General features: G+C 43.9%; 1 protein-coding gene across 2 annotated transcripts in view; it reads left to right on the top strand.

Annotated features, from left to right (window-relative positions):
* Positions 1–15,369, top strand: part of DDI2 (DNA damage inducible 1 homolog 2) — a 43,960-nt gene that overhangs the window by 17,202 nt on the left and 11,389 nt on the right. For both annotated transcript variants that reach the window (XM_055262197.2, XM_063631837.1), the window contains exons 5-7: positions 3,370–3,497; positions 8,517–8,645; positions 14,586–14,689. In XM_055262197.2, the coding sequence (XP_055118172.1) occupies positions 3,370–3,497; positions 8,517–8,645; positions 14,586–14,689 (361 nt within the window). The remainder of the gene's footprint in view (positions 1–3,369; positions 3,498–8,516; positions 8,646–14,585; positions 14,690–15,369) is intronic.

Here is a 15,369-nt window from a genome sequence, read left to right as displayed (position 1 = left end):
GGCTAGTCATGGTGGCTCATGCCTGTAATCCTAACACTTTGCTTGAAGCCAGGAGGTTGAGACCAGCCTGGGCAGTAAAGTGAGACTCTGTCTTTACAAAAAATAAAATAAATTAGCCAGGTGTAGTGGCATGCACCTGCAGTCCCAGCTACTCAGGAGGCTGAGGCAGGAAGATCACTCGAGCCGAGTAGTTGGAGGCTGCAGTAAGCTATGATCGTACCACTGCATTCCGACATGGGCAAGAGAATGAGACCCCCATCTCAGGAGAAAAAAAGAAATATAATTGTACACTAGAATTAATTGACAGCCCTAAGTCATTATGAAACTCCGTCTCAAAAAAATAAGAAGAATAGAAGTGAAATAGAGAATGTCCATATGGCTCATGTTTCTTTCTAGGGCTTGAGTGAAGGAAATAGGGTGACACATCTATTCTCTTCCCCACCCCAGGACCCCCAAGACTGGAGTCTTGCTCTGTCGCCCAGGCCTGAGTGCCGTGGTGCGATCTCCGCTCATTGCAGCCTCCGCCTCCCAGGTTCAAGCGATTCTGCTGCCTCAGCCTCCTGAGTAGCTGGGATTACAGGCATGCGCCACCACGCCCGGCTATTTTGGTATTTTTAGTAAAGACAGGGTTTCACCATCTTGGCCAGGCTGGTCTCAAACTCCTGACCTCAGGTGATCCGCCCTTCTCGTCCTCCCAAAGTGCTGGGATTATAGGTGTGAGCCACTGCCGCCTGGCTGCATCTATTCTTTGAAAGGTGAAAACCTTGTACCTGTGAAGAGACTCTCTACATATGGACCCCAGAAAAGCCAAAGTAGCTGTTGTTATTGCAGAGGATTTTTTGTTGAAACTCATTTGGGTTGGAGTCCATGCATGATGAAGTATACAATTAATTTTAGGTTATTTCTATGTTTAATAATGTGCAATAGCATAAAACCTGTGTAATTATATAAAATGTCTATTAAAGTTTCATTTGGCTTGCTACACCAGTGATTACACAGGGTATGTGAACACCAAGGTTCGATAGCTTTCATATTTGCCTAAAGGAAGGTGCCTTTGACTTTCTGAGTTTAAATTTTGTTGCAAAATGACTGATAAAGCCATCAGTTCACTTGAGCTAGATTATTATTATTAAAGGACAGAAACTGTAGTTAGAGCAGGAGTCAGCAGAGTTTTTTTTTATTTGTTTTGAGACAGGGCCTCCGACGTTTAGGCTGGAGTGTAGTGGCACGATCATGGCTCATAGCCTCAACTTCTTGGGCTCAGGTGATCCTCCCCCATCAGCCTCCCAAGTAGCTGGGTCTATAGGCACACCACCACACCTGGCTAATTTTTTTTGTATTTTGTAGAGACGAGGTTCACCGTGTTGCCCAGTCGTGTCTTGAAGTCCTGGGCTCAAGTGATCTGTCCAGCTCCCAGAGTGCTTGGATTATAGGTGTGAGCCACCACACTTGGCCTGAGGTTTATTTTTTGTTTGTTTGTTTGTTTGTTTGTTTGTTGAAGAGACAGGGTCAGCACCATAAAATGGCAAAAAAAAAAAAAAAAGACAGTGTCTTGCTCTGTCATCCAGGCTGGAGTGCAGTGGTGCCATCCTAGCTCACTGCAGCCTCATCCTCCCAGGCCCAAGCGATCTCTTGACTCAGTCTTCTGAATAGCTGGGACTACAGGCTTGTGCTACCACGCCCAGCTAATTACAGTGATAGGGTCTCACTGTGTTGCCCAGGCTGGTGTCAAACTCCTGGCCTCAAGTGTTCCTCCTGCCTTGCCCTCCCAAAGTGCTGGGATTATAGGCATGAGCCATTGTGCGTGGCCTTAGTGGACTTTATATAAATGGGCAGATAGTAAATATTTTAGTCTTTGCAGACCATACAATCTGTGTTGCTCGTGTTCAACTCCGCCACTGCCATGTGAAAGCAGCCATAGACAATAGGACAATATGTAAATGCACTATATCACTGTGTTTCCATAAAACTTTTTTTGCCTAAACAGCAGGCTATGATTTACCAACCCTGGATTTACAGTGTAGGTTATCCTGAATCTTAAAACCTGTTTTGTTAGTGTCTCAGTCTTCAGGTAAGTTGCCCAGCCACTGACCTAGTTTCCATTAATGTTAGTAGTATTTGATAATGTTTTTGAAAGGAGATTGATTCATGCTGTTTTAAGGGAGTAGAAAAAAATTGGGAATAAACATGAGATGTTGGAGTAAGCAAGAACTCCCTTTTGTTGCTTTTCTCATGTAAGAATTAGAGTTGTGTTGATTTTTTTGTTTTCTTTTCCTTCCTTTTGGTGGGGAGAGATGGGGTTTCACCATGTTGCCCAGGCTGCTCTGAAACTCCTGAGCTCAAACTCCTGAGCTCAAGGGATCCATCTACTTTGGCCTTCCAAAGTGCTGGGACTACAGGTGTGAGCCACTGCACCTGGCATGTTGATTTTTTTTTTTTTTTTTTTTTTTTTTTGGTGGCTCGCTCTGTCACCCAGGCTGGAGTGTAGTGGTGCGATCTCGGCTCACTGCAACCTCCACCTCCCGGGTTCAAGCAATTCTACTGCCTCAGCCTCCTGAGTAGCTGGGATTACAGGTGCATGCCACCATGCCCGGCTGGTTTTTGTATTTTTAGTAGAGATAGGGTTTCACCATGTTGGCCAGACTGGTCTTGAACTCCTGACCTCTGGTGATCCACCTGCCTTGGCCTCCCAAAGTGTTGGGATTACAGGCATGAGCCACCGTGCACAGCCAGCATGTTGAATTTTTAAACAAATTATTTCATGGATCAAATGAACTATGAAATACATGTAGTTTTAAGCGATGGATGCAATTTTTTGTGGCATAAGCCGTTATATGAGCACTGTATACTAGATGCTTTGTACCTCTTGGCAACCTAGGTAACAATTATCCTCAGTGTACACATTAGAAAACCCAGTCCTGGAGATGAAGCAGCAGGTGCAGCACAAGAAGTTGAAATATTTGTGTTTTCTGTTTGTGAACTTTTTGTAATGTTCTAGGCTTAGGAAATGTATTCAGATACCCAGAAAACCCTCAGTTAAAATTGGAACATTCCCGAAATTCTAACATTCTGCCAGAAAAATGGGGTTGTAACCCTTGCTCTCCAGTTTCTTATTTCTGAGCATATAGAGGCAGCTCAGTGTTTTACATAGGGTAATTTTTATGCCTTTAGATTTTCTGCCAGCTATTTATCTTACTCCCTCTTAGGAAATGATCTCTTGCCCCATATAGCACCAATTTTTCTATGACTCGGCTGCTGTGCTTGGGGCAAAAGATATGTACAAATCTGTTTTTTAATATTGTGACTTTGAAACTGATTTCTCTCCATGGAATTAATGCTTTCAGTGTCCCTGGTCTTGTTCTGTTACAGGCAACAGAACATTGAGGAAAACATGACAATAGCTATGGAAGAGGCTCCGGAAAGTTTTGGCCAAGTAGTGATGCTTTATATTAACTGCAAAGTGAATGGACATCCTGTGAAAGCCTTTGTTGACTCAGGTGACGTCTCTGTCTTTTATTTCTTGGTCTCCCCTCCAACATCCTTAACCTGACACGGGAGAAGGGGAGGCTCAAGCATCCGTTCAGATGGCTCCACTTTTTTTTTTTTTTTTTTTGAGAGTCTTGCTCTGTCACCCAGGCTGAAGTGCAGTGGCGTGATCTTGGCTCACTGCAACCTCTGTCTCCTGGGTTCAAGCGATTCTCCAGCCTCAGCCTACCGAGTAGCTGGGATTACAGGTGCCTACCACCACGCCCAGCTAATTTTTACATTTTTAGCAGAGATGGGATTTCACCATGTTGGTCAGGCTGGTCTTGAACTCCTGACCTCAAGTGATCCACTGCACCCAGCCCAGATGGCTGTAGTTCTTTAGGCTGCTAACTCACCAGCCTGGGACCTACTGTTTCACTTGCCAGGCATTCTGTTGGTATTAGGTTTCTTTCTTTAATCATTTCTTAACCAGTTTTGTATTTTGTGGTGTCTCCTTTATCTTCCTACCTCCCCTTATCTAGCATCCTGAATTTCTTGGATATTTCTGTAAAAAACTGGGAATACATAGGTTTAGAAGAAGGAGCTATAAAAGGAGCTGTGTAGGGTATAGGTCAAACACATTTCAGCCTGGCCTGTGCACCAACACTTTGCCAAGGTTTGGGAGGAATGTAAGGCTATCTGGGTATGGTTCTTACCCTTAAAGAACTTAACAACCAGGTAAGGAGACAGGGATTCTTCTGCGTGAGGGTTCAGTTAATTCACATACTAGCTGGCACCTTTTCTGTCAGTAATAACTGTTTGCTTTTTAGTAAGACTACACCATGCAGCATTTTGTGGGTGTATGACTGAGTGGTCTCATACATCTTAATTCTGGGTGTCTCACTCAAGGCTGTAAGATAGGTGAGTTCCTAGAGTAGAAAAATTCCTTGCTCAAATAATATTTTCCCCCTTCGCTGTGTATTTCTATATAAAAAGAAAAAAAGTATTTTCTTTCATTTGTTCATCTACACATTCCTAAGCACATGCTGGGTTTCAGCGCTCTCTCTCTCATTTTTTAAAGAGAGGGTCTCTGTCACCCAGGCTAGAGTGCGGTGGTGCAGTCAGCTCACTTCAGCCTCCAGCTCCTGGGCTCTAGTGTCTTCCAGCCTCAGCCTCTCAAGTAGCTGGAACTACAGGCATGTGCAACCATACCTGGCTGATTTTTTAACTTTTTGTAGAGACAGGGTTCCCCTGTGTTGTGCAGGCTGATCGGGAACTGACCTCAACTCTCATTAAGGGTTTGTACCTTGAGACTGGGTGTAGTGGCTCATGCCTGTAATTCCAGCATTTTGGGAGAATTGCTTGAGCCCAGGAGTTTTGAGACCAGCCTAGGCAACATGGGGAAATCTCGCCTCTACAAAAAATACAAAAATTAGCCGGGTGTGGTGGTGCGTACCTGTAGTCCCAGCTACTGGGGAGGCTGAGATGGGAGGATCTCCTGAGCCTGTGGTGACGGCAGAGGTCAGGGCTGCAGTGAGCTGTGATCGTGCCACTGTGCCCCAGCCTGGGTGAGTGAGACCCTACCTTTGGGGAAAAAAAAAAAGGACCCTTTTGTATCTTGAGATACAGACATTCCTGGGAGAAGTAAATTTGCTGATTATTCAGTTTAAAAAATATCTGTTGTGTATAGGGCCTTGTGCTGTGTGCTTGGTGATAAGACTTAGTGACTGGAGCCTCAGAGGTCCCCTGTGTGAGTGAGAGACAAATACATAGGAGACGCTAATAGAATACTCAGTGTGTATTGATTCCTTATTGTGTGCCAAGCACCATGCTAGGTGCTTAATATAATCATCTTACTCAATTTTATTTCATCCTCAGAACATCTCTATGTACTTTGTTCTACTATAATTCCTGTTTTATCCATAAGGAAACTTAGATATAGAGAGGTCACATTCTCTACTCTGTCTTTTACACATAAGGAATCTTAGAGGGATCAAGTCACGCTTCCAGGTATACAGAGTTCGTGAGTGGTGGGCTTTGGATTCAGCCCCAGGTCCCCTGGATGCCAGAAATCTCAACCACTGTGCAAAAATCAGGTGAATGTTGGATGGCTATAGAGACCACATTCTCACTCTGACCGACGTGCTCAGGAGGGTCTTTCCAAAAGACAGCATTTGAGCTGAGGCTTTGGAAAATGCAGGAGAGCAGTGAAAGGGGCCCTTCTCATCCTGGGTTGCTTACTTTAGTAAATAAATTAAAGTTAAGGAGGAAGAAAAGAGAGAATTGCCTTTCCAAATTCCCTTTTCCTTCATTATTTCTGGGCCTTTTTGAATCTAACCTTTCTCAAATGCCAAGAACTTTTATTGCTTATAAAGTGTAGGATACCTGTGAGTAATATGAGCAGGAAGTGTTGGAATTGAGTGAGAGGCGAGGTCATTGCAAAAGGGCAGTCAGGGAGGAAGTGGGTCTTGAGCTGGATCTTGAAGCATCGGTGGAATTCAGAAAAAAAAGCAGGGGAGGGAGCATTTTACAGGAGGGTCAAAGTGAGTGAATGGCAAAGGGGACATACTCCTCCTGCTGAAGCAGAGGGTTTAGAGTAGTTAGAATGTAAGGCTGGAAAGAAATGGTGGAGCCAGGATGGGGTGGGATCTGAAGCTGTGGTGATGGTGGTTTGAAACTAATCTCATAAGGAGTGGAAACCATTGAGGACTTTTAAGCAGATGAAGAAGTAAGTGATTTGAAAACGGTGATATTGGCCCAGTACAGTGGCTCAAACCTGTAATCCCAGCATTTTGGGAGGCTGAGGCGGGTAGATCACTTGAGGTCAGGAGTTCAAGACCAGCCTGGCCAACATGGTGAAACCCCATGTCTACTAAAAATACAAAATCAGCCGGGCATAATGGTGGCACGCTGTAATCCCAACTACTTAGGAGGCTAAGGCAGGAGAATCACCTGAACCCGGGAGGCAGAGATTGCAGTGGGCTGAGATCACACCACTGCACTGTAGCCTAGGCAACAGAGCAAGACTGTGTTTCCAAAAAAAAAAGTGATATTTTAGGAAAACAAAGGTAGACACAGATCTGGAAAATTCTGTACCCCTAAGGGTCACAGCAATATCCTTGCTTTAAATTACACATCCACGGAGTGGTTTGGAAGCCAGAACAATTGTCCTCTTGCAAGGGAATGGCAGTGTAAGCCAGGCTGATCACTGTGGTAAGAAGAAAGGCATCAGGACAGGCGCCGTGGCTCAAACCTATAATCCCAGCACTTTGGGAGGCCAAGGCGGGTGGATCACCTGAGGTCAGAAGTTCAAGACCAGCCTGGCCAAGGTGGTGAAGCCCCATCTCTACTAAAAATACAAAAAATAGCCGGGCATGGTGGTACTTGCCTGTAATCCCAGCTACTTGGGAGGCTGAGGCAGGAGAATCACTTGAACCCAGGAGGTGGAGCTTGCAGTAAGCCGAGATTGCGCCATTGCACTCCAGCCTGGGCAAAAAAAAAAAAGAAGAAAAAAGGGCATCAGGAATAGCAGAAATTGCATAGACCTTATTTACAGGTTTGAGAAAAGAAAGAAGACTAGGAGGATTCAAAAGTGAACAATGCCCTGGTTTTATGGCTGCGAGAAAATAATCTCATTGGCAAAGACAGAGAAATCCAAAGTGGGAATTATTTGGGGAGAAAGAGTTTTATAAGCCTGTTGGCTTTGACAGAAATGTCCAGTGCACAAGAATGTAGAACTAGAGTTTCAGGGAGAAGTTAGGAGTGTAAAGATTACAGAAGCAACTGTCTTCTACACAGGCCAACCCGCCAAGTACATGTTTCTGGGAGAGAAAATAACCTAAGTGCCCTCATATTTAAAGCGAAGAGAGTCTAATTGTTGGAGCAGAGTATGGGAGTCCACTTCTAAATTTTGGAAGACTGTATGATTTATTAGTAGTAGAATATAATGTCCCAGTGTGGGGTTTTTAATTTTACTTTTTGAGCAGATAAAGTAGTAAATAATGTACTTACTTGCTTACATAGTGAGATGGGATATTACTATGTTGCCCAAGCTGGTTTCCCACTCCTTGGCTCAGGTGATCCTCCCGTCTTGGCCTCCTAAAGTATGATTACAGGCATGAGCCACTACACCCAGCCCGAAATTTGATATAAAAACAACTTGATAGGGCCAGACACTGTGGCTCACACCTGTAATCCCAACACTTTGGGAAGCTGAGGCGGGCGGATCACTTGAGGTGAGGAGTTCCAGACCAGCCTGGCCAATGTGGTAAAACCCCATCTCTACTAAAAATACAAAAATTAGCTGGACGTGCCGGGCGCAGTGGCTCACGCCTGTAATCCCAGCACTTTGGGAGGCTGAGGCAGGTGGATCACGAAGTCAGGAGATCGAGACCATCCTGGCTAACATGGTGAAACCCCATCTCTACTAAAAATACAAAAAATTAGCTGGATGTGGTGGCAGGCGACTGTAGTCGCAGCTACTTGGGAGGCTGAGGCAGGAGAATGGTGTGAACCCAGAAGGCGGAGCTTTCAGTGAGCCGACACTGCGCCACTACACTCCAGCCTGGGCGACAGAGCGAGACTCTGTCTCAACAACAACAGCAACAAAAAATTAGCTGGACATGATGGCGCAAGCCTGTTAATCCCAGGTACTCAGGAGGCTGACACAGGAGAATCGTTTGAAGCCAGGAGGCGACGGCTTAGAGATACTTGGTAAAAAGTGCAAAGTACTACTAATTTAGCATTGCCATCTGTAGACACAGGACATCACTGCTTTCTACTGGTAAAGTTTTAAAATGTCATTTAATTATTGCATCGCTACAGAATATTCTTCCCTCAATGTCAAATTTTGCATCGTGTTTCAGATTACAGAGTAGAACTGAAAGTTGAATTAGGCAGGGCAGGAAACTTGCTAGGTAGAAATGATTTTATAGAGACAAAAGCCTTGGGGTGTACTTGGTTTTTGCTTTGTTATTATTTAGCGCTGTATTTTGAGTCTTCTCACAAAGTGGATTTTGTTTTTATTGTCTGATGTTTCTTTACTCCTCCAGGTGCCCAGATGACTATTATGAGCCAAGCTTGTGCAGAAAGGTGTAATATAATGAGACTGGTGGACCGTCGGTGGGCAGGGATTGCCAAAGGAGTGGGCACCCAGAAGATTATTGGAAGGGTACATCTAGGTGAGCAAAAGGCACTGGGGCTTGCTATCTTTCTATAGGCTGTTTGTAGGTAGGGTAGTCAATTTTCAAGTTTTTAGAGGGTCTTTTGTTGTTCTTATTTTGTTGTTGTTTTAAATTTCTTTTGTGTGGGTATGTCTGAGCCAGCAAGCCTAATTTCTAGAAGTTTTAAATCCTGTGTTCTGTCAAAGTTATGTGTTTCTGCTGGTTACAAAAAAGTAGTCTCCTCTACGTTTCTATTTCCTGAAAAGATGATCCCTTTCCGTCATTTTAGCTGATTTATTTTGATACTTACCTCCATATTTCTAAATAACATGTTTATTTTGCTATTTACTCATATGACTGTGTTTGAGAGCTGAGCCATCTAATTGAATGTGATTGCTTTTCATTCATGGCTAGTGTTATTTTCTCTTAGAATTAATAATTGTCCTGTTTTCCTTACTTGGTTTCTTGCGTAGTATTCATCCCAGACATTTCCTAATTATGTAAATCTCCTTTCAAGCACATCCAATAGCCTGTACATTTCATCCTATCAAAGACACTTCTTGAGCCTGGACTGACAGTCTCAGGCCTGCTTCAGAGCTGCTGTTTTGGAATTTAACTTGACCGAGTCCTGCAGATTCCTTTCTCTTCTGTCTTGTGTTGGATTACATGAATCCCTTGTCTTTCTCTTTTTTATCTGCTCCTCAGTTTATTGGAGTGCATCATCCAGTAACTTTCTTAGAAGAGGTGCATGGGAGTAAATTGAGACTAAGTATCAGACATGTCTTTTTTCCCTACATTCTACTGGTCTGCTTAGGTTGGAAATCATTTTCCTTCACAATTTTGAGGCATTACCCCTTAACCTTTTCACTGTCAGTGTTGCTGTAGCGAGGCTGGATTCTGTTCCTATTCTTCATCCTTTATGTGAAAGCTTTCTTTTGAGACGGAGTCTCGCTCTGTCGCCCAGGCTGGAGTGCAGTGGCGCAATCTCGGCTCACTGCAAGCTCCACCTCCTGGGTTCACGCCATTCTCCTGCCTCAGCCTCCCACGTAGCTGGGACTACAGGCGTCCGCCACCGCGCCTGGCTAATTTTTTGTATTTTTAGTAGAGACAGGGTTTCACCGTGTTGGCCAGGATGGTCTTGATCTCCTGACCTCGTGATCTCCACCCACCTCAGCCTCCCAAAGTGCTGGGATTACAGGCGTGAACCACCGCGCCTGGCCTCTTTTCTGTTTTTTTGAAACAGTCTTTGTTCTGTCGCCCAGGCTGGAGTGCAGTGGCACCATCTCAGCTCACTGCAACCTCCGCCTCCCGGGTTCAAGAGGTTCTCCTGACTCAGCCTCCCTGAGTAGCTGGGATCACAGGCGTTCACCACCACACCTAGCTAATTTTTCTATTCTTAGTAGAGACAGGGTTTCGCCATATTGGCCAGGATGATCTCTCTCAAATTCCTGGCCTCAGGTGATCCACCCACGAGGCGTCCCAGAGTGCTGGGATCATGGCGTGAGCCACCGTGCCCAGCCTTCTTTTTCTTCTTTGAAGCTTGTAGATCTTCCCTTTGACCTCAGTGTTTTGAATTTTCACAATGCATGCTTGGGTGTGGATCTCTTCTCATATACTGTACTAGGTACTTGGTAACCTGTGCAGTCTAGACGCTCACATCCCTCCGTTCTGGGGACTTTCTCTGAATTATTTTGACGACGATTTTCTCCCCTCTGGAATGTCTGTTATTCAGGTAGGATAATCTATCCTGGACTTGTCCTCTAGTTTTCTTCTCTTCTGTTTTTCTGTGGGATTTCTTCAACTTTGTCTTCCAACCTTTGTGTTGGATTTTGTATTTGTTTGTATTTTACTTTAGATGGTTTTCATAAATGTCTTGCGATCCTTGGCATCAGCTCACATTGAAGAGTGGGCCACTGGCTGGCCGCGATGGCTCGCACCTATAATCCCGTGCTTTAGGAGGCTCATGTGGGACGATGGCTTGAGGCCAGGAGTTTGAGACCAGCCTGGGCAACATAGGGAGAACTCGTCTCTACAAAAATGTTTTTTAAATAGTCGGGTGTGGTGGCAAGTGCCGATCGTCCTAGCTACTCGAGAGGCTAAGACAGGAGGATTGCTTGAGCCAGGGAGATAGAGGCTGCAGTAAGCCGTGTTCATACTACTGTACTCCAGCTTGGATGACAATGAGACCTCGTCTCAAAAAAAAAAAAAAAAGTGGGCCACCAAAAGGCTTGTTTGGTAAATGACCTGGGTAGGCAGCCATGGCCCTTGTGGCCTTCACTGTAGGGTGGATCTGAAAGTTGGGAGGGAGAAAAAGGCTGGCATCTCAGTTGGATTTTATTTATTCCCCCTGGTTTTCAGTTAGATACTTGTTCTGTCCCTGTCTCCCTCCATGCTCACCTCTGTTAAGAGTGCCTCTGTTTCACCCTCTCCAGAAAATAAGCCTCTAGTCTGCTACTGGGGTGAAGGGTCTCCTGGCCTAGCAGAGTGCAGGAGGGACACCCCAAGGGCTAACTGTGCCTCTGCAGCCTTCCCGCCAGCCTTGCTGCTTTGGGCCCATCTCTCCTCCTATGTGCAGAGGTATTTATGACCAGTTCCTATGCCCCATAGGAGTTCTGTAATGTCATTTGGGTTGCTGCTCAGTTTTCCTCACTGTCATTCTGCTTTTTAGCTCTAAAATTTTGTTCCTGTGGTCTCTACTATTATATTTGGCCTTAAAAATGTATGCCTTAGGGCTGGGCACGGTGGCTCACGCCTGTAATCCCGGCACCTTTGAAGGCCAAGGTGGGCAGATCACCTGAGGTCAGGAGTTCGAGACCAGCCTGGCCAACATGGTGAAACCCTGTCTCTACTAAAAATACCAAAATTAGCCCGGTGTGGTGGCGGGTGCCTGTAATCCCAGCTATTCGGGAGGCTGAGGCAGGAGAATCGCTTGAACCTGGGAGGCAGAGGTTGCAGTAAGCCGAGATTGTGCCATTTCACTCCAGCCTGGGCAACAAGAGTGAAACTCCATCTCAAAAAAAAAAAAAAAAAAAAAAAAGTGTGTGCCTTAGACAAAACCCAAAAACCTTTTTTGTAATGTTTTAGGAGTAAATGTAGATAAATGCATGTGTTCAGTCCTTCATGTCTAATCAGAATTGTTTTTGTTTTCTTCTTTCATTATCCGTTTAATAGATGCTTACTATAGAGAACTTCAAAAGTATAGAAATGTGAGATGAAGGAAAAAAACATCCCTTAAATTCCTGTAGTGAGAATCAACCACCAGTATCATTTGGGCATATCTCCTTCTGGTCTTTTTTCTGTGCACTTTTTTATCTTACAAAAGGTGATTATTTCATGTTTAAATTTTTATATTCTGCTCTAAGAAAAAGTGAAACTACATTTTCCCAGTGTCCCCATAAATTTCAAAAGAATTATTTAAATAAATGAATAAATGTATAGCATTCTGTTGCAGGTTTAAGGATTGGCTTTTGGGTTGTTTCTTTTTTTCTTTTTCTTTTTTCTTTTCTTTTTTTTTTTTTTTGAGACAGAGTCTCGCTCTTTTGCCCACGCTGGAGTGCAGTGGCGTAATCTTGGCTCACTGCAACCTGTGCCTCCCAGGTTCAAGCGATTCTCCTGCCTCAGCCTCCCGAATAGCTGGGATTACAGGCATCTGCTACCACACCTGGGTAATTTTTGGATTTTTAGTAGAGACAGGGTTTCACCATGTTGCCCAGGCTGGTCTCGAACTCCTGAGCTCAAAGTGATTCGCCTGCCTCAGCCTCCCAAAGTGCTGGGATTACAGGCGTGAGCTGCTGCGCCTGGCTGGTGATGTTTCCTATTAGAACGTGGCGGTATAGTTTTCTGCACATTTTGATTTTTTTCCCCCCAGTCAAGATTCCTATAAGTGAAACTACTGAATCAAAGTTACGGATGCTTTAGGACTCTTGATATGTTGCTAACCTGTACCAATCCGGTTTATCCACCACTGAATGAATATTCATCTTAGTGTCCTATACTGTTAAGCAATATTAGTTTTCCCTCTTAAATTTACAAATAAGGTGGGTGTGGTGGCTCATGCCTGAAATCCCAGCACTTCGAGAGGCCAAGGTGGGCAGATTACTTGAGCTCAGGAGTTTGAGACCAGCCTAGGGGCCATAGCGAAACCACATCTCTACTAAAACTACAGAAAATTAGCCGGTTGTCATGACCATACGTCTGTAGTCCCAGCTACTCAGGAGGCTGAGGTGAGAGGATCACTTGAACCCGGGAGGCAAAGGTTGCAGTGAGCCGAGATCATGCCAGTGTACTTCAGCCTGGGCAATATAGCAATACTCTTTTCTCAAAAAAAATTTTTTTTTTTTTACAAATAAAAGAGTGGTTTCTTATTGTAGGTTACTTTTCTTTCATTGCAAATGATAGTTTTTCTACACATTTGCTCTTCCTTTCTTTTGAAATATGTATGTCTGTTTATTAGGGTCTTTGTGTTTCTCTTACTGATTTGTGTAGGATAAAGATAGTTCAACTACCTTATACTTTCCTAAACACAGTAGGACTGAGAGTTTTGCAGGAATACCATAAACTAGTTCCTTCAGGGGCTGAGTTGTCAGATTTTTGATGGCTTTAAGTGAGAAGATAATAGGAGGAGACAAAATAAGTACCAAGCTCTGTGGCCATCCTTGTGGATTTTACAACCGTGGCTATGATCAGCATGAAAAAACCCTTATAGCAATAGGGGAAACCTAAATAAAAGGAAAGCTTTACCATGGATTAGAAGATTCAGTATGTTGGGGATGGCAGTTCTCCCACATTCATCCACAGAACCATTGAGATGCCATCAAAATCCTGGTAGTTTTTTTGTGAGACTGGATGTCCTCATTTTAAATTCGGCATGGGCCCTATATTGTGAGAATGGGCAAAATACTCTAGAACAACATTGCCTTCTAGATATCAAAGGACTATCTAGAAGATATGAGTAGAAACAAACCCATGATTATGTGAACCTTGATCAATGAGAGGAAGTCTTACAGAGCAGTGGGGAAATTTTAGGAAATGTTGCTGAGATAAGAGGTATCCATGGGGAGAAATGAATTAGAAATCAGACCCTACCCACACCACACAAAAGCGAATTCACAGTAAACACCTAGGTGCAGGGGAGGGAGGATTGCTTGAGCCTAGGAGTTTGAGACCAGCCTGGGCAACATAGCAGACCCTGTCTCAAAAAAAAAAAAACCCTAAAACCTAGATGTGGAAAGGAAAATTAAAGATTTTAGAAGAAAATACACAATATCTTGTGTAAGGAAGGAGTTCTTTAAAAATAGGTCATCTGCTGGGTGTGGTGGCTCACTCCTGTAATCCCAGCACGTTGGGAGGCCAAGGTGCGTGGATCACGTGAGGTCAGGAGTTCAAGACCAGCCTGGCTAACATGGTGAAACCCTGTCTCTACTAAAAATGTAAAAATTAGCTGGACGTGGTGGCGCCCATTTGTAATCCCATCTACTTGGAAGGTTTAGGCAGAGAATCAGAGAACACAGGAGGCAGAGGTTGCAGTGAGCCAAGATCACGCCACTGCACTCCAGCCTGGGCAACAGAGCAAGACTCTGTCTCAAAAAATAATAATGAAAAGAACTTTTCGGCTGGACACGGTGGCTCATGCCTGTAATCTCCGCACTTTGGGAGGCCGAGGTAGGCAGATAACCTGAAGCTGAGAGTTTGAGACCAGCCTAACCAACATGGCGAAACCCCATCTGTACTAAAAATACCAAAATTAGCCAGGCGTGGTGGCACATGCCTGTAATCCCAGCTACTTGGAAGGCTGAGGCAAGAGAATCACTTAAACCTGGGAGGTAGAGGTTGCCAGGAGGCAGAGGTTGCCATGAGCCAGGATTGTGCCATTGCACTCCAGCCTGGGCAACAAGAGCGAAACTCCATCTCTCTTTTGAAGTACGTAACAATAACCTTTTCTCTTCCTGTGCTTTTTAGCTCAGGTTCAGATTGAAGGAGATTTTTTGCCATGTTCCTTCTCTATACTTGAGGAACAGCCCATGGACATGCTTCTGGGACTGGACATGCTTAAACGGCACCAGGTAATTAAGAGCTTCACTTACTTTTTTTTGCATCTGCTTTTTGTAATATGGTTATTATCACATTATTTTTATTGGTTACATATACTGGAAAACTAAGAAATACGACTTTTCAAACCTGGAAATGTCCTTAAATTATGTTGCTATACAAAGATTGGACTGATGTGTCAATATAGATAGAATCTGTTTTTGTGAAATCTCTCTGTGAATCTGTTAAATCTTGCCAAATGTTTTGAGATTGTAAAGGACAGTTTGGTTCCCTTGTATAATTTTCAGATTCTGGTTAGATCCTGAGTAGTTTTTTGATGACCTGACTAAAAAGTGTGAGTCAAGTAAGTCTTTAGCATTCTCTGATGCTGATCAAACAGTACTTGGGAAGAAGACCTTCAAGGTTAAGGAAGGTATATGTTGGGAGTGAAAGTGTTTATTTAGTACAGGGTGCATAATTAATACATTAATTTGTGTTGATAATTTGTGTTGATCTTTCTACTCTAAAGCACAATAATTTAAGATATACTGCTGTCATTGAAGAAGCAGTTAGTCCACTGGGTATTTAGACGAGATTAGGCATGTTCAGGGTGGTATGGCTGTAGACCCCACTGGGTACTTCACATTTTTCACAGTAGGGTTTTGTATCCAGTCAACCTTTGTAACTTCACATTTTTCACAGTAGGGTTTTGTAT

The sequence above is a fragment of the Symphalangus syndactylus genome, chromosome 22 (assembly GCF_028878055.3).
Source record: "Symphalangus syndactylus isolate Jambi chromosome 22, NHGRI_mSymSyn1-v2.1_pri, whole genome shotgun sequence".
Classification (NCBI taxonomy): domain Eukaryota; kingdom Metazoa; phylum Chordata; class Mammalia; order Primates; family Hylobatidae; genus Symphalangus; species Symphalangus syndactylus.
Note: the sequence above shows the minus strand (reverse complement) of the source record. Positions and strands in the feature narration are given on the sequence as shown.